The sequence below is a fragment of the Urtica dioica genome, chromosome 6 (genome assembly GCF_054948205.1).
Source record: "Urtica dioica subsp. dioica isolate 48M chromosome 6, U.dioica_male_clone48M_v1_H2, whole genome shotgun sequence".
Classification (NCBI taxonomy): Eukaryota; Viridiplantae; Streptophyta; class Magnoliopsida; order Rosales; family Urticaceae; genus Urtica; species Urtica dioica.
In genome coordinates this window covers 41,400,981-41,421,720 of record NC_142761.1, presented here as the reverse complement: position 1 = coordinate 41,421,720, position 20,740 = coordinate 41,400,981, and the positions used below count along the sequence as shown (strand labels likewise).

Sequence of the window (20,740 nt, the reverse complement as noted above, 5' to 3'; positions counted from 1 at the left end):
CAAAAAAAATCATCCTACAAAAAGGAATAAAAGAATAAGGGGTGCAATATTTTCTAAGGATGTTGTTGGGTTGAATCATGATGTGGTATATATGTACTTACTCCAGAACCAATGCTCTCTCCAAACTCTACCCATCTCCTCAATAGGCACATTTTTGGTCTCCGGCAAGAACACGGCGACCAAAACGGTCATAACGACCACAAAACTGGCGAAGAAGAAGAAGAGAGTGAACCTCATTTGGCACAGCATTGTGAGGAAGACTTGCGCTTTAAGGAACGTGAAGAGCATGTTCACCGAAACGCTGATGGCTTGACCTATGGATCGGATCTCGAGCGGGCAGATCTCGCTCGGCAAAAGCCACCCCAGCGTGCCCCACGACCACGCGAATGCCGCCACGTAAGCGCAGATCAAGAACAGCACAACGTTCACTTCTGTGCTTGTCAATATTCCCGTCCCGTCGACCCCAAACTTGAGGGCAAGTATTACTCCCATGCCCACCTGTTGCCACAAAGCCATCACCTCTTAATTCTATAAAAAAAAAACTACGTAATTAACTAACTGAAACGTTTGAGATTGCTATATATAGTCAATGTTTCGTAAATTATAGGTAAATAGTCATAAAGATGACGTCGCATTCTTGATTTGCCATTTCATTGAAATAAAAAGATGGATTATTTACGTCAATTTACGCGTTTAATAACATGGACGTGACTATTTATCTAAGATTTACGAAACGTTGGCTATACAGCAATGTGAAACTGTAAATATTGCTACCTAATGGACCCTTATTCTATTATATATAAGAACATGACAAAGCTAGACAACAAACTTAGAGGGGACTAAAGTGAAATTATTTTTTATTGAGCTAATTTGTAAATTTTTTTGGGTAAAAGTAAGAAGAAGAAAAAAAAAAATTAAATTTGGGTAAACAGTGTGAAAAATAATTTTAAGGGGCAACCCACACTTCTCTTAGAAAGAAATTTTGCCCTCTTTTAAGTATATGCATCTTCAAATATTTCCATAAATATTATTCCTCTTTAATTTTTTTTTTCTTTCTAAATTCATACAACAACAACAACAAAAAATACAATAAATTCTCATTCTTTTACCTATCGGATTTCTTAGGTTCCAACGTATCCTGCGAAACTAATATTATTATGCATCGAAATTAATTTAGATATATGTTTGTATCGAAAGTGACGCGATTTTGAAAAAATGGTATATTATTATTTTTTCTTGAAAATAAAAAATCACTCCAAACTTGTACACGAGGGATCGACATGTGTGTCTCTCTTCTTATTATCTACTTTAATTTCTTTCAAATTTTTTTTTACTTCCAAACACAATATTTTTTATTTTTATTTTTCCTCCTAATTTACATTAGATTTTTCTCCCTAGTATTTTAATTGTCAATGGAAAATTAATTTTGTTTTAGCTTAGTAGTTATTACCTGACTAAGGATCATCTGGATACCACCTGTGATAAACAAAAGCCTCCTCCCGAACTTATCGACGGTGACGATCGCTGCGATGGTGGCAAGAACATCGACGGCTCCGATGATGACAGCCGAGATGAATGAAGCGTCGCGGCCAAATCCGAGAGCAAGGAACATAACCGGCGCATAGAACATGACCACGTTGATTCCGGTGAGTTGTTTGAAGAAAGGGACTAGAGTGCAAATTAGAAGCTGAGGCCGATATTTTCGCTTAAAGATGTTCCTCCACGGTCGGTGGTGGTGTTCGGACTTGTTTGCGGTGGCAACGATCTGGCGAAACTCTTCCTCGACATTGTTGGCATCGCCGTCGCCGCGGATTCTCCGGAGTATTTTCTTGGCTTTGTCTTTGTTTCCCCTTTCCAAGACGGAGTTTGGAGTCTCCGGCAAGTAAGAGACGCCCAACGTGATCATGATCGCCGGAAATGCGGCTCCGGCGAGCGACACTCTCCAATTCAACCCTTTTTCCATTGTGGTGCTTCCGTAGTTGACGATATTCGCCATGAAGGTTCCGATCGTGATGGCCATGTGGAACCCCGCGTTCAGCGCACCCCTCAGGTTCGCCGGCGCCATTTCCGAGATGTACACTGGCGCCGCCTAGTTAAAAATTTAGGGTCCATCAGATATATAGTCTTATTTACAGTTTTGGTTTGCCATTTAGCAAATCTTTAGAAAATTAATACATGTCGATGAAAAAGGACAAAGATAATTAGAAAAAAAGGGTTATTAAGTTATATAGCCACACGGTTATAGTGAATTGAGATATAACCCACATTTCGTTAATTTCTTGTAAATAGCCAAATTAACTTATTAACAGATTAGTAAAAGACTTATTTAATCCAGCCAAACATATAAAAAAAGGTAGTTAATAGGCTGTCACGTATGCAAGTTGGCTATTTACAAAGTATTTACCAAAGGTTGGCTAATTTACAATTCTTATAGTTTAGGTGGCTTACGCAGCCAATTTTTTGTAGAAAAAAAGTCAATATCTGGAATATTATTTTTAATTAAAAATCACCTTTAAAGACTATAATATCACTCAAAATAGTAGTTCATGAATTCGATTTTCAAACCAAGAGACTTAGGTAGATAGCCTTGGTTCGTCAAGTTGTAAATATATGGAATAATGTAATGAATATGTTTTACCTGATTGGCGAAACCAATCCCGACACCGAGCAACAAACGACCGAAAATGAGGATGATGATGCTTTCGGCAATACCATTTAAAACGGAGCCAAGTAAGTAGAAAAAGCCGCCGAAGAACATGGTGGTTCTGCGCCCATACTTAGTGGTGACTATCGAAGCAAACAAGGAGGCCACCAAGGCAGCGAGATAGAGGGACGACGTGAAGAGCGTCAACAAGTGACTGTCAAACGTGCAATAGGCGTTCTTGTCGTCCCTCTCCTCCATCATCTTCTTGTATACACCCGGGAAAAACTTCACTAAGAATTCTTTCATCGAACTCACGCCTCCTATTTGAACGTTTTTTTTTTGGGTTATTAAGCTATATAGCCACACGGATATAGTGGATTGAGATATAGCCCATATTTGGTTAATTTCTTGTAAATAGCCAAGTAAACTTATTAACAGATTAATAAAAGACTTATTTAACACAATCAAACATATATTTTAGGTAGTTAATAGGCTGCCACGTATGCAAGTTGGCTATTTACAAAGTATTTACCAATGATTGGCTAATTTACAATTCTTATAGTTTATGTGGCTTACGTAGCCAATTTTTTGTTTTTTTTTCTTTCCATTAGTAATCTTTTACCTTTGTTATTTTCATTTGAATATTTGCACTCTATGACTATATAAAGTTTATTTTCACCGACCGTGTTGAACTTTCAACGATTTGGCACCCGTGGCTTTTTTCTTCAACTCAATCTTCGAAAGAATCTAAGTGTGTGACTGACCGTTTCACCATTTTTAGGATAGAAAAACTAAATAAATTATCTAACCACCTATCTTTTTTAATTTAAGTAACAAAACCCGTCTTTCGGTCGCTTGAGATTTCAGCCACAAAGCGATTTAATGATGATTTTGCATATGATCATGGACCATTTTCATTCTAGAATATAATTGCCACATCAGTTTCGCACGATTTGAATTTCATCTAAAAATTGATAGAATTTAGGTTTAAGGAGCACATGCGCTAAAATTTTGAAATCTATAGGTTTATGGTGTAATAAAAATGAAAAAGGGATTACTTTGCACACTGCAGGAATCCCAATTATTTTTTCAGTATTTTGTGTCTTCCTCTATGTCTCTCTAATCAAAATAAGCCAATCATCATTTTTTATAATCATTAAATATTTTATGTTTAAAAATGTGTTAAAAAATGATGACATGACTTAGATTGATCAGAGGGACAAAAATAGACACACGAAAAATAGACGGAAGACGAAGATGCGGATTCATAATTTGGCCATACCTGAGATTCCAAGATCATAACCAAACATGAGACCATTCATTGCCGCGACCATGCACGTAAGTGTGACGAAGACGGGAACACCTTCGTACACACTCCCTCCCATCTTTCTTCTCTTCTACAATATTTATCTAGAATATATTCTTCAGAAAATGTACATATATATATGAACAGGGATTCTAGCTACTACATTGCTAAGATCCTTAATGCATTCATTTGCGCAATAAAGAAAAGGAAAAATATGATATTTTTTCTTTCTTTCAATTTATTAGATGTCATCGGTGCATACGAGGATGTTTCAATTTAGCTGCTTTTGTGTATAAGCTAGATGATGGAGAAAAAGAAAGGCTAACTTTAGCGAGCAATAACGATTTAATGGGCATATATAGTTACGGAATATGATATGAATTTGTGGATGCAAAGAAAACAAAAAATCGATATCCAAGTGCGTACGAATTAATGTCTCGATAAAAACGAAACTAATTTGTTGTTACCAATTTTGAACCAGATTATTCTTACTTACTTGTTAATTGTTATACAGAGTTGAACCGTATATATTCAAATTTGTTGCTCTATTGTTATTATTCATTATAGAAAAAATGGCGGCATAAAGACTCAATGTTTTCGGGTTCTCCCACTTAAGTACTCAATGTCTAAAAGTGACGGCTAAAGTTCCCAATGTCAATAAACTCTCCCTCCGTTGCAACCCAGGGCGTTAAAATAGATGTCAAATACACGTGACTAAATCTTGTGCAACTGATTCAAAAATAATAACAAAAGAATTCGGCTATACAAATAAAACAAGCTAAATCCCTAAATCCCGAAAATCCCTAAATCCTTAAAATCCCGAAAATCTGGCTTTCTTTGAATCTCCACACTTTGAGTACATGTCGACGAGCGAGTTCATAAGCCTGAGATTCAATCTGAGCCCGTGTGCTTTAGCCCATCTCCAAACCCAATTCCCGGCTTTGAGATTCCGCGACTGAGCACAGGCCGAGAGAACCGTCGCGACGGTCTCTCGTTCGGCTTCGCGTCTTTCATTCTCAACATCTCGTCGAAAAGCCTCAACGTCTCGTCGAATCGGCCGCTCTGGAAGTACGCGTAAGCCATGGCGTTCCAGGCCACCGTGTCTCTCTCTTCCTCCATGGCGTCGAACACCGATCTCGCCTCGTCAACTCGGCCGCTCAAAGCATACCCTGTCATCATCGCCGTGAAACAGACCTTGTTTCTAATAGGACTTTCATCGAACACTTTCCGCGCACAACCATGCAGCTCGCCGCTCTGCGCGTACATGGTAATCAAAGAGATCTTGACATAAGCGTCCGAGCACAACCCGAGCTTCATAACCTTCGGGTGGGCTTGTTTCCCTTCGCGGGTCGCTCGAATTTGGGTTATTTCTTCTATTATACTGATAGATCTTGGCCGTCCATTTTAATTGACATCCATTTTAACGCCCTGGGTTGCAACTGAGGGAGAGTTTAGTGACATTGGGAACTTTAGCCGCCACTTTTAGACATTGGGTACTTAAGTGAGAGAACCCGAAAATATTGGGTCTTTATGCCACTATTTTTTCTTCATTATATAAGAATTTAGCCAAGGGAAAGACAAGTTTATAAGAGATGAGGTCACTTCACGCCACACGGTTGAAATTGCTTGGGAAATGATACGTAACCAATGGCGGTACTATACAGAAATAAACTTTTATTTTAATAAACATATATGGATATACTTTTAGCTCGTTTTCGCTCTTTTTTTATAAGATTTTTTTTAGGTTACTCGAACTCCTCTATTTGTTTAAAGGATTAAGGTGATTTACCAATTGAGTTAGCTTATTTTGTTGTTTCAATTTCTTATTTTAGAAATACAAAAAGTGCATAAAAACATATAATTTTATCGAGTCTAAATTTGAAATTAACGGTAGAGCATTAAGTGCTCGATAGATTTAATGCAAGATTTATGTCATAATGACCAAATGCTTCCGTTCCTAAACGATGCCCATACTAATTCTGAAAGGTCAATGGACCAAGTACTCTCAACAAGTTGCACCACTACAGAACAAAAATTCTACAAATGGTCTATAACCGTTGTAGAAAGCTTCTACAACGGTTCTGGGCCGATCAATTTGTGCAAGTATATTTCTACTCGAAAATCATCACTAAATCATCACCTGACGCTTGCATTTGATTCTCGACAAGCTTTTCATTGTTGCAATCAACTTTTGTCCCCGGAACATGGAATGGAAAAAAGTACTATAATCGCACGTGCGATCCTCACAAGGATGAGGAAGAAGAAGAAGAATCGAGGTGGATTGCTGGAAATTAAAATTAACATGAGAAAAGAATCTATTTGGGCTTCATTTTTCAAGTGTTTCACTGTTTCGTGTTCTTAGATAATTTTATTGGCTTAATCAAGGAATTTGTTAGCTCCGCCTAATTCTCAATTGTGCTTAACATCAGCCTCTTCAAGAGCATTGTCCCCCATGGCGATCGATGGTGGAAATAGATTGTCTCCAAGCCGTGAAGGCAGCGAAAAGACCTTCTTCAATGGTCACCAACCCATTCAACCTCGACATCCGGTGATGCCGTCCCGTCTCGCGTAAAGACAATTTGGCGGCTCATAACTCTTGATCAAGATAAAGAGTCTTCAATTTGACGTATCTTGGAAATCCTAGAAATCCCTTCTTTCTTATATTGCTTCGAATGTAAATTGACTTTTCAATCTCATCTTAATAAGAATATGTTTCTTTTGCCAATAAAAAAAAATAAAATAAAAATAAAAAATTCGTAGTTCCGAAGAAAGAAAAATAAATTAAGTAGAAGGTTGCAATATTTCTTCTAATTACTTAATATCTATTTTATTTCCATATCCGTCTTCTTTATTTTATTTTTATCCACCAATTAATTAAAATTGGGAACTCGATAGACATTTTATGGTGGCCACAGAGCTATCAAATTCTTCAAAAACCACTGCCTCTTATTCACTCTTTCGCTCTCTTCTCCGCTGAGCGAATCAATGGACTCCATAATCGTCTCGAAATCATCCATGTTACTCCCCAAGCCGCCTAATTTCTCGCCGCCGGTCCGTACACCCTCTCGCCACCGGTCGCTCGCGAGCTTTCGCTTCTCCGGCGGAGGAAGAATAAGAAGGGCTTTCCGACTGGAAACTCGTCCCGGTGCTCGTGGAAAGGTCTCTCTCTCGGTGAGCTGCGGAGCCGGAATTCGGGAGATCGACGAGTCCCAATTCTCCGAAGCGGTTCTGAAATCGGAAAGTCCGGTTCTTGTCGAGTTCGTCGCCACTTGGTGCGGTCCTTGCCGCTTGATGGCTCCGGCTATCGAATGGCTCGCTCAGGTTCGGCTCTCCCCATTTTTTTTCTTCTTTAAACTAATCATAGTACAACGTTATCGTTTCTTTGCGAATTGAGGCAAAGTCTTATTGTGGTTATTCAAAGTTAGTCATCGTGTTTAAGTTACTATGATTTTTAGACCGTTGCTCGTTTTAGCTGGGTGAGCTCGGATACTATGTAGAGTATCATGATGTAAGATCACTAATGTTTTGAAAGGCGTGAATGGTAATTGAGGTATCTCTGTTTTTTTAGGCGCCTTTAAAATTAGGCATGAATTAAAAAGATTTCATAAATCAATCAAGTAAGTTTAAGACTCGCAAATGATAAAACTTAGTTCAATCCTCGAATACAAAATCAACAAAGAAAGATGTGACAAATGGGTTTCTTTAACCTACTTATGCTATGTAAATAAGAAGTTCGAACCTTGTTTGCCGAGTTCTTTCTTTTTCTCAGCGGTTATTTTAGCGTGTACGTAAAAAAAAAAAAAAAAAACGGCGCAAATGGTCGTGGGATTCTATCTCATTAGGAATCGACAATGAGACGAGTAACTCATGAGAGAAGTAGATATACACATGATATGTCTCCAAAATCGATGTGGGACTTTCCTGATACCCAGCGGAGAGGTCTTTTTGTTCTTCCTATTGTTGAAGTTTAGGGTTTCTAATGAAATTGTAATGGAAGGGAAGTTCGGTTTCGTCTCTGATTGAACGGTAATGGATTTTGGGAGTTGAGAAATGGTAAAAGAATGGAGAGTTGTGGAGAACGGTGGATCCGTGTTAGAGAATGATGAGCAAAAATAGCTTATTGTTTCCATAACCATCCTCCTTAGCTATGCTCAATTAGGATTTAATTCTTAAGCGGCAATTTTTTTGGATTCTACAATAATCCACTAAGCTGATACTAGGAAGGAATGTAAATCACCCACTTGTTATTCCGTTTCTGTTCGGAAAAGATTTGTAAAGTTCATTGAGAGTTTTCCTATTTGTCATCTTTATTTTTATTTTTATTTTTTTATCCACACAGTTTAAGTAATTTTCGAACTATTTGCATTTATGTTAAAAGATTATCTATTTGGAATAACTCATAGAAACTTGTGGTTTGGCTGATCTCTAGTCCAGTTCTAAACGATATTTTCTCCTCTGGTTCCTCTGGTTCTCATCCCATGATATTTTCTCCTCTTAGAACTATCAAAACCTAACTTAACACAACTTTGAAAGAATTATGCGAAATGGATTTTTTTTTCCTTGCTAAAGTAAAAGTAATTAGTTGTATTTTTTAATTGTGCAGGAATACAAAGACAAGTTGACGGTCGTAAAACTAGATCACGATGCGAATCCGAAGTTGATCAAAGAATACAAAGTGTATGGATTACCGACTTTGATTCTATTCAAAGATGGGAAGGAAGTTCCCGAGAGCCGAAAGGAAGGTCCATTTACAAAGGCAAAGCTCAAAGAATATGTGGATACATTTTTGGACTCAACTTCGGTGGTATAGTGCCAATTTGCTTTGCTCAGACTTTGTAGCAGTGTTTTTACATTAAGTGTAATATTTTTTTTTTTTTTCTTATTCTTCTCTTGGTCTATGTCTCTACTGTACTGTACTATATATCTTGTATATCATTTGGAATTTCAATTTGAGCTGTAAATTGCGGAAACCTATCAACTGGTAAAAAAAATGAGCAGGTTTAATGTATTATTATTATAATTATTGCTATTTTTTTTTTAATGATTGGTAAGGCGGAGCTGGTTTATCATGTGGTGGATCATTTATCAACGGAATACCGATACTGATTGAAATGCCGACGGAAATATAATGTTAATTTTTTTTAATATATAAATGGTCATCGTAATAATTACCTACACAAGATATTGTGATTTTCACTTCAATTGATAATGTTCTCTATTTGTGTACGAGAGTCCCATTTTCGTTACAATTAAGTCCATAAGAGGCAAGTTTTATACAATTGAGATATTGTCAATACTCTCACTCTCTCTCTCTCTCTCCATTAAAACTCACTATTCTTTTCTCTCTCTCTCTCTCTCTCTCTCTCTCTCTCTCTCTCTCTCTCTCTCTCTCTGTGTGTCCAATAAATCCAATTTCAATAGAAGATTTTTTTTATACATTAATCTCTCTCTCTCTCTCTCTCTCAACATATCTAGGGCTGTCTTTGTTAATAATTAATATTTATCAAACATTCTATAATATGCTGTTAAAAAGCCTCAGTTGTTACTTTTAAGTTACACTTACCTCACCTCATTTGAATTGAGAAGAGAAATTACAAGGCCGAGACTCGATAGTGTACTAAATTACAAACCTAGACTTAGCATTGTTTCATTTATAAAAATAGACCAAATTTTTGTAATTCGACAAATGATCATTTGTGTGTGTGTGTGTGTGTGTTTTTTTTTTTTTGTATTTTCGAATACGTTTTTAAGCATGTTGAAGATTTTTGAATATCGAAAAAAAAAAAATCATCGAATTTCATAACAACTCATTCGAAATCCACGAATAATTTGTTTAGAATACGCATAAAAATTTTATACATGGAATTTCTTCAACACAAGTTTTAACTCTAAATTTTCATCAATTTTTATATTTTAAACCTAAAATTATAGGGTCTTTTAGCTATATAGTCATTTGACTTATAGCGTTTTGTATAATAGCCAACATTTTGTTAATTTTATGTAAATAGCCACCTCAACTTATTTACGGTGCTAAAAAAGATTAAAAAAACCCAAAATAGGCAATAATTTGTTTGGGTATTTTTGTCTTTTTGAGTGCCGTAAATAAGTTGAGGTGGTTATTTACAAAAAATTTATAAAAGGTTGGCTATCTAGCAATTCTTAGACTTTTTTTAAAAAAATTATATGACTTCTTTTTATACATTTGTTCCAAACTTATATGGTTATATCTAGTCAAGTATTGATGATTTTGTAACCGTGCTCCTTAAACAAACATTTAAAATATGAAGAACACTTTGAAATTGAAAGAACAATAAATAAGATTTCATGACTAATAAATTGATCACGTTTAGCTTATAAGTGTGTATGATGTGCACACATATATATGCCCATCACACAGTCAAACAAACCCATGACATCTTTACTCACACCACTCTCGTCTCTCTCTCTCTCTCTCTACTCACCAATTTTTTTGGAACACATTTACACAGCCAATTAATTTCTTTAACCATTAACCACCAACAAGTAGGTGTGTTTTCCACAGCCTGACAAACGAGAAGCCTAGGTTGTAAAAAGTACTTAATTGCAGATAGAGCCCATTTACACTGGCCCAATCAGGTCCCCCCATGTGGGCTCAAAGAATCAGTTTCCAATTCAGAGTTTCAAATAAATCCGTATTATTTTTATTTAAAGATGGTCCCCAGAAATCAATAAATTATCCTAACTCTTCCCCCATGGAAAAATTAATCAGTGGACCCCTCAATTATTGGGTCCTCAGGCCCTGACTGACCCTCCTCCTGCAAATAATTTAATATTATTTTATGATTAAAAATAAAAATTTATTTTGGATTTTACAGGTTTCTCTCTGCAATTTTTTTTATTTTATTTTCCACCCTGTATAGCACAAACAAACACACACATAATATATCTCGCCTCATTTTGAGCGTCCACGTAGAGACAAGGAAATCACTGGTCTCTCTTCTCACTTTGGGTGGAAAAACTGAATCCAGAGTGGCTTTTTTTTTTTTTCACCAAAGCCAAATAAGTCATTTTCCAAGCAAGATGGCAATTTTCAGAGGTGCTTATATTTTTTCAAAGTCATGCTAATACTAGACCAAATGCATTAGCGAGAGCCTAAAGATGTCAAAGATATGAAATAAATACATAGGAAGAGACTCTTTATTACTACGTTATCCTTATTAGTACTATACTATCATAATAAAGAAGAACTTTGTCCACACATTCTTCTCTTTTTTTTTCAAGTCAACAAGTAGACACAGAGTTGAGCAAAATTCCAACTATGATTTGCATTGCATATTATCAGGTCATTTATGTAAATATATATAATTAAAAAAAAAATGGCACAAAGGTGGGAACAGAAACAAGGAGCTCAAAGAAGCAGATTTTTCTTTCTTTCTTTTTCTTTTCCTCTTATTCACATTTCACACCACAATTGCACCCAAAAACAATCCACTCAAATACAAGGGAAAAAAAAAACTCCACATTATTTTCTCACACTGATAAATATCTAAGGAATGGCTAAACGAATTAAGGACCGAATTTCCCCAACAAAAAAAAAAAAAAAAAAAAGTGGTCTTTTCTCACAGTACACATAAAGATGATATATATTTTCCTGTTCTTAATCTTCCAGTGAGCAAACAACACGAGAGAAAGAAGAGAGAATTTAATCAAACTGGTTTCTCCACAGCAATTCGGAGGGAATTTAGTAGGAACTTGTGCTTAAATCAGAAGAAGAAAAAAAAAAGAGCAAGCTTTATAAACCCAGAAGATGTGAAGAACTCCAATTTCTTCAACATATGGATATTAAGTGTGAATCAGCCATTTTCCAACAAAAGCAATTAGGGTTTTTCTTCCTTGAACAACCTAATTACATATCAATCATCAAAACCTTGTGAAGCTCAACCCATCGAGCTTTGCACTACCACAAATCCCACTCCTAAATCTTCCCAAACATTACTTTACTCTACACTCTCACTTCACTTCATAATTTGCTCACCAAAGAAAAGAACAGAGACAATGAAACCCTGAAAAAAAAAAAAAAAAAAAAAAATCGAAACAGATCCTTCCAGTTTTGGAAATTTCTAATCCTAGGAACAATTTGAACTGACGACCTAAAATTGAATGGCGATTCACACATATTCATAATCATAATAATAATAATAATAATACCCTAACCCTAGAAAAAGAAGAAAAGAAAGCAAATTCAACCAAATACACATATATATATAGATTATATACCGATCGAGAGAGAGATGAGAGAGTGAGAGATGAGAATTCAGCGAGGATCGTCGTCTCTTCTGCCGGAGCTTCCGGGCCCACTGGACAAGGAAGCGAGCAAGTTGAGGTGGCCGGGAAGGTAATTTCCGACTCTGGCGGCGGAGGCTTCGCCGATGGCTTGCTGTTGCTGGTGATGGTGGCTCTGTTGCTGGTTGTGGTGGTGGTGGTGGTTGTGCTGTTGCTGGTGGACGAACAGCGACGCCGCCGCGTGGTGAGCCGTCACCTGAGATTGCTGCGCCGACACCATCTCCGTCCCGGCGGCGAAGCTCCACACCTGCCCGAAGTGCGGCGCCGCCCAGAACCCCCCCGGACCAGACATAGACCCCATCGCCGCCGCGGCTCCGACCACCGACACTCCTCCGTCTCCTCCGCCGTCGGACTCCTTCTCGTCGGACCGCACGCGCTTCCCGAGGATGAACGGAGGGAGCGGCTTGTGCTCCGGCCCGCCGGAGGCGGAGATTCCGGCGAGAGTCGTCCCGGCGGAGCCGCGGAGCGAGACGGAGACCGTGGAGAAGCTCGCCGGAGTGGTCCCGGTCCCCGTGGCGGCGATTATCGAGGGCTCGGCCTGACGGAGGAGCCACTCGATCGTCTGGCCGTCGGACTTGTGGCCGAGCTCGCGGGTGAGTTGAAACACACGCGCCGCGCAGATTATCGGCATCCTGATCCTCCGTCCCCTTCCGTCCACCTTGCTGTGCCTGTCCTTCGCCGGAGGCTTCTTCACCGCCGCCACGCCTCCCCCTGCCGGCACCGTCACTAACTGCCGTTGCGACGACGGGTCGTTTAACGCCGCGCCGACGTCGTTTGTCCCTCCCACGTCTGAATTCGACATTTTTTTTTTCTTTTTTTTTTTGTGTGGAATTGGATACAGAAGTGACCTTTGGTTGTTGATTTTATGAAAGCCTCGCTTCGTTCTTGTGCTTCTCTGAAACAGAGAATGAGAGAAAAAATGGGTTTCGACTTTAGAGAGAGAATGGGTTTAGAGAGAGAGAGAGAGAGAGGGAACAGAGCTCTAATCATTGAGCGGCAGGAGCTGGTGGAGACAGGAAGAGGGCACATGGGTGGTGGGCCCCACTAAAACTCAACCCCCACAGCTCACACTCTCTCTCTCTCTCTCTTACACACTTGCATTGCGTTCCGCTTCGCCCACTCTCTCCCCTAGCGACTGACTCTCACGCGCTCTCCGGTGGGCCCCACGCCTTCGCAAAGGGGATTTTGGGTGTCAGGGCTCTCTTTTTCTCACTCTCTCTGTGATGACTGTGTGTGGGACCCGCGTCTTTTCCGTACTGTGTTTTTCTGTTGTTGGATTTTGGCTGTTTTTCTGGTTTCTCATTACGCCTCGAGAAAAAAAATAAAAAAACTCATTTTTGTGTTTTTTTTAGTTTTAGTATTAGTATTAAGATTAGTACCAACATTTTGGGTATGGTTTGTGAGGAGTGGATTTGTGATTTTATATTCTGACGAAGTAGGGTATAGAGTAAAGTAGTTGTTTTATGCATAATGTTTTTTTTTTTTTTTGTATTTAGTATTAAATATGTTTTTAATGTTTAATTTATGGCATATGAGTCTATACGGAATACCGCTTTATGATAAAATTTACTAGCTTTATAAAGCATTTAAAAGAAATTAGTGAAAGCTAATACCCTCACACGCACGCACATAATAGTCAGTGACGGACCACACCACCCTGGCCGACATTGGATACGCCAAAATTCCTATTAACTTCCTTCATGTGATTGTCATTTCAAAACGACATGTCGTAAATTGGTAATTTTTTTATTATTATTTTAGAAAAGGAATTTGGAAGGGATGCCCTTATTTTAATTTCTATAACGGTGTTATTATTTTAAATTTATTTTTATATTGATGTGTTAAAGCATATAAAATATGATATATTAGTAAGAGAAAAATATGAAATGCGAACATAAGATTACCATCACAAAGGAAGGGAAAATTTATGTCGTTTTTTTCTAGAGAAAGTGAAAAAAAAAAAAAAAAAAAAAAACTATTGTATTCATTATTTTTCTTGTTGATTTTAGCTAACCTCTTGTAATCCAAGAAATATGTCTTGAAGTTGCATAAATTCCCTATAATCACAACATTCTTGGGAAAGGTAAATACATCATATTTTCAATGTAAAGCCTCTAAGTGGACAAAATAATATGATTATAGCGACATAACATTGGATTACATATCAAGTACTGAAAACCGAATCATATGGCAAAGGTGCTCGAAAAAAAATAACCGCTCAATGGAATAAAAAAAAAAAGTGTCCAAAAATTAGACTAAGGCCATGCGGTGTATAGAACAATATCACCGATCATCGTATAATTTGTGCTTGTGATAAACCTTAGACAAAACCGAAAGCATAGGAAGCCGAGCCGACTATATCTCCATACATTTACACTAAAAAATGGAGACACAACAATTTAGAACACTAAAATACTAAATCATTTACCATAGACTCGATTTTATAATGATAAAGTATCACCTCAGTTCAATCAATTCCCGAATTCTTTTACCATTTTTAAATAATAATAAAAAATAGATAAATAGCCAACTAAGACGTTCGTAATTACAATATAGACAGCGTTTCGTAAATCTTAGATAAATAACCGTAAAAATGACGTGGTCTAATAAATGAAATTGGCTATTTACCTAAGATCTACGTCTGTAAATATATGAAAATGGTTATTTACCTAAGATTTACGAAACGTTGATTACTTAGCAATGTCAAATTATAAATGTGACTATTTACATAATGGACCTTTTTTAAATAGGTGCCTATTTCCTCTCAATAATATTTTCGGTGTATAATTATGAATCTACTTGATTTAACTTCAATATCATCATATCCAATGCTTCACCAAATTACCATTTTTTTTTGTCTTTTTTTAGTTTTAGAACAGATACGTCGTTTCACGTTTAAGATTATTCAGACACTCAATTCGCTCTTTCCGTATTGAGACCTATGTGTTGGCATTATGGTTTTTTTGTTAGCCTGAGTTAACTTGCGTAATGTGCAAGTAACTCATCGTTTATTACTTTAGCTATGTTGTTAATTACTTTAGCTAGGTTAGTTGTTTTGTCGTACGTGGATGCCTTGTATACATAAATGCCTTTTAGTCATTTATTTGAATAAGAAAAAATTCACATCACAGAGAAGATATTATTTTCTCCGATTTTGTCTTCATATTCTTCTTTGTTCTACCTCTTGATTCCCAGATTCTGAGAACTCAATGTGGTATCAGAGCGATGATTACGCTAATATTGTGCACTCTTCTCAGGCCAATCTAACCTAGCTCACCGTTTGCGAAGCTCGCAGCCATGGAAGGTCTATCGAAGGCTAAAAAAAGATTTAGTGATTCTCACCGCCGAGAACGCCTCTCAGAAAGCGGAGTTCGACGATCCAACGAAAAATCCGTTCTAGTTACATCACAAAGACAAAATCTCGGAGCGATTCTGGTTTTGCAGTCTAGCAAGAAGAAAAGAGCGCCTAATTCCTAAATGCTACACGCAACAAGAGAGACTAGACTACACTGAGATTTTATTTCTCATCGTCAAATTGGTCACCGTTAAAATTCTTATTGCCATTTCAGCTTCCAAGAATTGGTGCTTAGCTGAAATGGACGTCAATAACGAATTTTTTAACGGCGACCTTGACGAAGAAGTGTACATGTCTCTACCATCGGGTCTTTTCACTCAAGATAAGTCTACTTAAACTACCTTATCTTCGGGGTCATTCGCCTAAACAAAGTAAAGAAAATAAGCTAGAGAGGTGCATATGAAATTTTCCCGACGCGCACTCTGACGCTATACATTAGTCCGGATAGCTAAGGGAGAAGGGGGGGGGGGGGGGGGGGGGGAGGGTCTCATCTTGTCTCTAGAGTGTAGAGAGAGGAAATGATGAGTGAAAAAAATTATTTTGGCATTAGTTTTCCTTTGAGAGAATAGATGTGGTATAAGTTCAATAGGACCTACCTCCAAGTGATGTATTGAGGGGTATTTATAGGAGTTTTGAACCCTGGTCCTTGAGTCCCAAGTTTTTAGTGGATCAGCCAAGTTGGGTGGGGGGTCCCGAAGGCCGTGGTGTGGCTTTTCGGGGTCCCAGAGACCGCGAAGTGGCTCGTTGAGATTTCGGAGGATGTAGAGTGGCTCATTGGGGTCCCGGAGACAACAATGTGATTCGTCCGGGTCCCGAAGGCTGTAAAGTGATTCGTTGGGGTCTTTGAGGCCATGAAGTAGCTTGGATGGATCCTGGAGACAGCGAAGTGACTCATTGGGGCCCCAAAGGCCGTAGGGTGCGTCGTCAGGGTCTCGGAGACCGCGGATAGGGTGCTTCATAAGGCACCAAACATTTATGCTCTATTTCAATTTTAAGCACATAATATTTGGTAATCAAAGATATTACCGAATAAAAAACCATTCAACATAAACATAACATAACATAGACGTCCATTGAAAACAAATAAAATAGTTCAACATAAAGATGCAAGTACGAAAAATGATCGAATGATTGCTCTTGATAATATTGAGGTTGTTCGTCGAGGGATTAACAATATTGATACTAAGTCATGGCATGGGCAAATGTCATCAAGTACCTATCCAAATAGAATTTGTAGTTCTATTGATCGAGGCCAACATGAATAGAGTACACGAGAAAACCTGATCGCTCATGAATGGCGGCGCGGATGGGGACGCCTGCGAGGATGGCAACGTAATCTTGTGGAGGTGGTGGATAGTAATCCTCGTAAGAGTAAGAAGACCCACCATACTCCGAAACATCAAGGTAATTGAAGTCGCACCAAACATTTGTGACATGATATCATTTAATCCTCCTGGTTCACGTTCAAATCCCGTTTCTTAAAAAGCAGGATGCATACAGTTGTAGTCTTCATCTTAATTGGGCACATATCAACTCTCGTCGCCACCACCCCCACCACCAAACACACTTGAATTGGCGTATCCACCACCCCCACCACCAAACGCACTTGAATTGGTGTATACACAAGTTAAACATTTTCAATATATAGTAAAGGAAATTAATTTACCTAAATTTTGAGCGGTTGCCATCATGTTCTTAAAGTGATGGGAGTCCGCCTTGTTCGCGGAAAAATGCTCATTAATAAAGAATCTGATTACATGTCTTCCTAGTTTCTTCTTGGCCGTCGGGTCGACTATAACATCAATATTCTGTTGGCGTGCACTGAAAGTCTTATACAATGATGGGGCTGGAGATGCACCACTTCCGAATTGAGGTTGACTTGAGACGACACCGGGACCCTCTGGCATTTGTTGATGCTGCCATTCTCCCGCGGCCGCTTTTTGTTGTGACCTCTTTGTCGCGGCACGCAAATAGGCCACGTAATCTGGATCTTCTTCTGAATCATCTATGCCAAAATTTTTGTTATAGGTCGCACGAATAGTTATATCCAAACTATGGTTCTGCTTCTTTTTGTCGAAGTTTCCCTTTAGTAAGGATCACATCTCATCATTTACCTCGAGATGAACTTTATCGCACATTTTCACATTTCTCTTCGCGTCCACATTTGCAAGGTGATTTTTCACCTTAGTGATGTCTCCTCCTCCCATCACGTGACCACAAAAAATGAACTTATGTCATCAGACTTTCCCTCAACGGTCATACAATACTTCTTAGTTGGGTCACTCATTCTTTAAATATGTAACATTCACATCAAAAGATTCATAACACATTAGTTTCATAAAAAAAAATCGGCATAGTTATATTTATTTTTCTAACAATCCAAGATAATAACATTATGAATCTAAACAATTTCAATTTCACAATTACATAATTAAACTCACAATTTCATATCTAACACTAAAACTTAACAAGATTCAAAGATCATCAACAAAAAATTAAATCAACATTAGGATAAATTCGAGCTAATTCTAAACATGAAAATCAAGTCTTAAACATAAAAGAAAAAAAAACACCATGAAAATTCGTATCTCCAAAATCTAACACAAATATTCGGATTTGAGAATACATTCATGTTCAAATAACTAAATCGAGCTCTAAACATGAAAATCAAGTCTTAAACATAAAAAAAAAAAAAAAAAACACTCATATTAAAACATGAAAATTCAATAAAAATCCTTCAACAATTGAATCTGACGAAAACGCACAACTTACTCGTCGCTCATCGTAAGTCGCGGGAAATGGTGAAAGATAGTGAGAACTCAACATCGCCACGTCCGGAATAGACAAGAATCGGCGAGAAACGGAAAAATCGAGGGATTTTATGCGAGGCGCCGTCGAGAAAAATCACTCTGGTTATCGCCTTATTTTTTAAAGAAAAAAATGGGCGATATTCGTTTTTATACCCGGTTCTCCGGGAGAATAAGCCTTCAGTCGACCGGGTTCTTGTTGACGAGAACCGAATCGCAAATCAAACCGAAAACTTCGGTTTAGACTAAACTTTTTCAGTTTTGGTTGTATCGTTGCCGTAAGTCACCGGAAAGCGACTTCCTGCGTAACCCCGGTAACTCAAATTTGATATTTTCTATATGTCCATGCAGCTCCAACGAAATTACCTTTTGTGTAATTAGTTGCATGTAATTAACAGTTCCATTTACACGTGTATGATCAGATAGACAAAAGTCAAAATTGGATAAACATAAGATATTGATATAAAACATACCTCTTTTTAAATGATAAATAGGGAACATTAGCCTTTAAAAGAAATAATATAATATAATATTAAAAAAACCAGCCCAACGTGATACGCGCTGGTGGTGGCTGAAACGCCCTGCGCTGAGAGCGTGAAGAACTAATCTCGGCTTTGAAGTAGTCAAGTCAGTCAGTGAGTTGGGAAACCGTAGGTATTGACACCTGTGTTTCCAAGTATTTACATTATTTGCCATTTTCCATTTTTTTTTTCGCCTCTCCGATGCTATCATGTTATTGTCCAGAACAACATACCAAAAATATCTTCAATTAGATTGAAATGACATACTTGAATTCTCAATAATAGCCATGCAAATATCATATAATTTGATCCCCTTTTGTTTACTTGTAATAGGGCGAGGCGATTATTTAGGTTTTTAGAAATATCGCGTCTGTCTTAATCACTTTTTTATTCGCTTAATTACACTTTGAAAATCATTTATGTTCATGAACTTCACTTAATTATATAATAGCCGTCGATTGCTTAATTACATGATCTTCGGTGAAGTGTATTTTCTATCGTCGAGGATCGGTTCACAATCATATGTTCTCGAAACCTTGACTTGTGCGACAAGGCATTCTTGAGGGCTACTAAGACCTCGAGATTACTGATCCCGCTGAATTTTGTCATTAAGGTTTCGCAGCTCTTCATAAAAGTCCACAAACGTAGAATAATATTTGAGGAAGTTCGTGGATTAGTGCTCAAAACTCTCGACGAAGTTCTTCTCTAGTACTAACATGATCACGAATTAGAAAAAATCTCGCTTATATAATGTCACTATATAATATAGTTTTAAATTAAAACGATCTCTTCGAATAAAAAAGCACTGCACCTTACTGCAAATCATCACATTTTCTGCGAAATATTTTGAAGCTGATTTTGGTACATGCGAGTAAGAGAAGAAAAAAAAAATCGATGTGGGAACAAAATTGCACAGTTCGTCACTCGTCTGGCAAAGAAATTCACGGATGTAAATGATGATTGGAGCGACCCGTCAGACAATCGGATTGCCGGAACCAGCTTGCCGGCAATGGCATTCACAACCGTAAGACAATCTGATTCAACCGAAGTCACCAAAATCCCCATTAGGCCTTCGCACGGAGATCATAATGTACATTTTTGAGATTAGTGTAACACTAATCAACATTATGTTTTGAGACTTCCCATCGGAGGGCTGTCCACTTTTTCTCCCGTCGCTAAAACAGCCGTAACAACATCAGGGATGTAGCCAGTGATGTCAATTAGGGGGGCTTATATTTATAAATAAATAAAAAAAAGTTCTTGGGGGCTAATTTGTAAACTTTCAAGATACAAAATATAAAAAACTAGCAAAAAGTGTGATTTTGTGTTTTTGTGAGGGGGTTTCTACAGTGGTTTAGTCCCTGATCAACATTATGTTTGAGACTTCCCATCGGAGGGGCTGTCCACTTCTTCTGCCTCGGGACTGAGTCGGACCTCAGGTTTTTCTACTCTATTTCCTTTTTTTTTTTTTTAAAGAAACATCGAGACTTTATTAACACATCAGAGCCAAGCTCGAACAGCTTCCGGAACATGGTCGCGCCGTTATAAATAACAACAGTTCGTTGGTGAGCTTCCACATAAAAACCCGAACCTTTGGCGGGCAGTTTATAGAACTGCCAATTGATCGTGTCGGGGCTCGGTGGAAAGTATAACCAATAAAGTATTATGAAATGACTTCACTTGTACCGGGGATATGTCCAAAGTCGCTTAAGATTTTGATTAAAAAAAATATATTGGCATTGTAACAAATAAGGATATATGTAAGTAAATGATGCAGTTACTGTG

At 37.8% G+C, this 20,740-nt stretch overlaps 3 protein-coding genes across 3 annotated transcripts; 1 reads left to right on the top strand and 2 right to left on the bottom strand.

Annotated features, from left to right (window-relative positions):
- Window positions 1–4,029, bottom strand: STP11 (sugar transporter 11). The gene is made up of 4 exons (XM_089618291.1): window positions 3,927–4,029; window positions 2,639–2,964; window positions 1,451–2,089; window positions 1–498 (listed from the first exon to the last, which is right to left on the bottom strand). The coding sequence occupies exons 1-4, from the start codon at window positions 4,027–4,029 to the stop codon at window positions 76–78; spliced, it is 1,491 nt and encodes a 496-aa protein (XP_089474417.1). The 3' UTR covers window positions 1–75.
- Window positions 4,030–6,824: 2,795 nt separating this feature from the next.
- On the top strand, window positions 6,825–9,019 carry THX (thioredoxin X). The gene is made up of 2 exons (XM_089616488.1): window positions 6,825–7,271; window positions 8,554–9,019. The coding sequence occupies exons 1-2, from the start codon at window positions 6,936–6,938 to the stop codon at window positions 8,758–8,760; spliced, it is 543 nt and encodes a 180-aa protein (XP_089472614.1). The 5' UTR covers window positions 6,825–6,935; the 3' UTR covers window positions 8,761–9,019.
- Window positions 9,020–11,229: 2,210 nt separating this feature from the next.
- Window positions 11,230–13,264, bottom strand: LOC149394225 (TCP family transcription factor). Its single transcript, XM_089616792.1, has one exon. It carries the CDS (start codon window positions 13,072–13,074, stop codon window positions 12,244–12,246), a length of 831 nt encoding a protein of 276 aa, XP_089472918.1. The 5' UTR covers window positions 13,075–13,264; the 3' UTR covers window positions 11,230–12,243.
- Window positions 13,265–20,740: the final 7,476 nt, after the last annotated feature.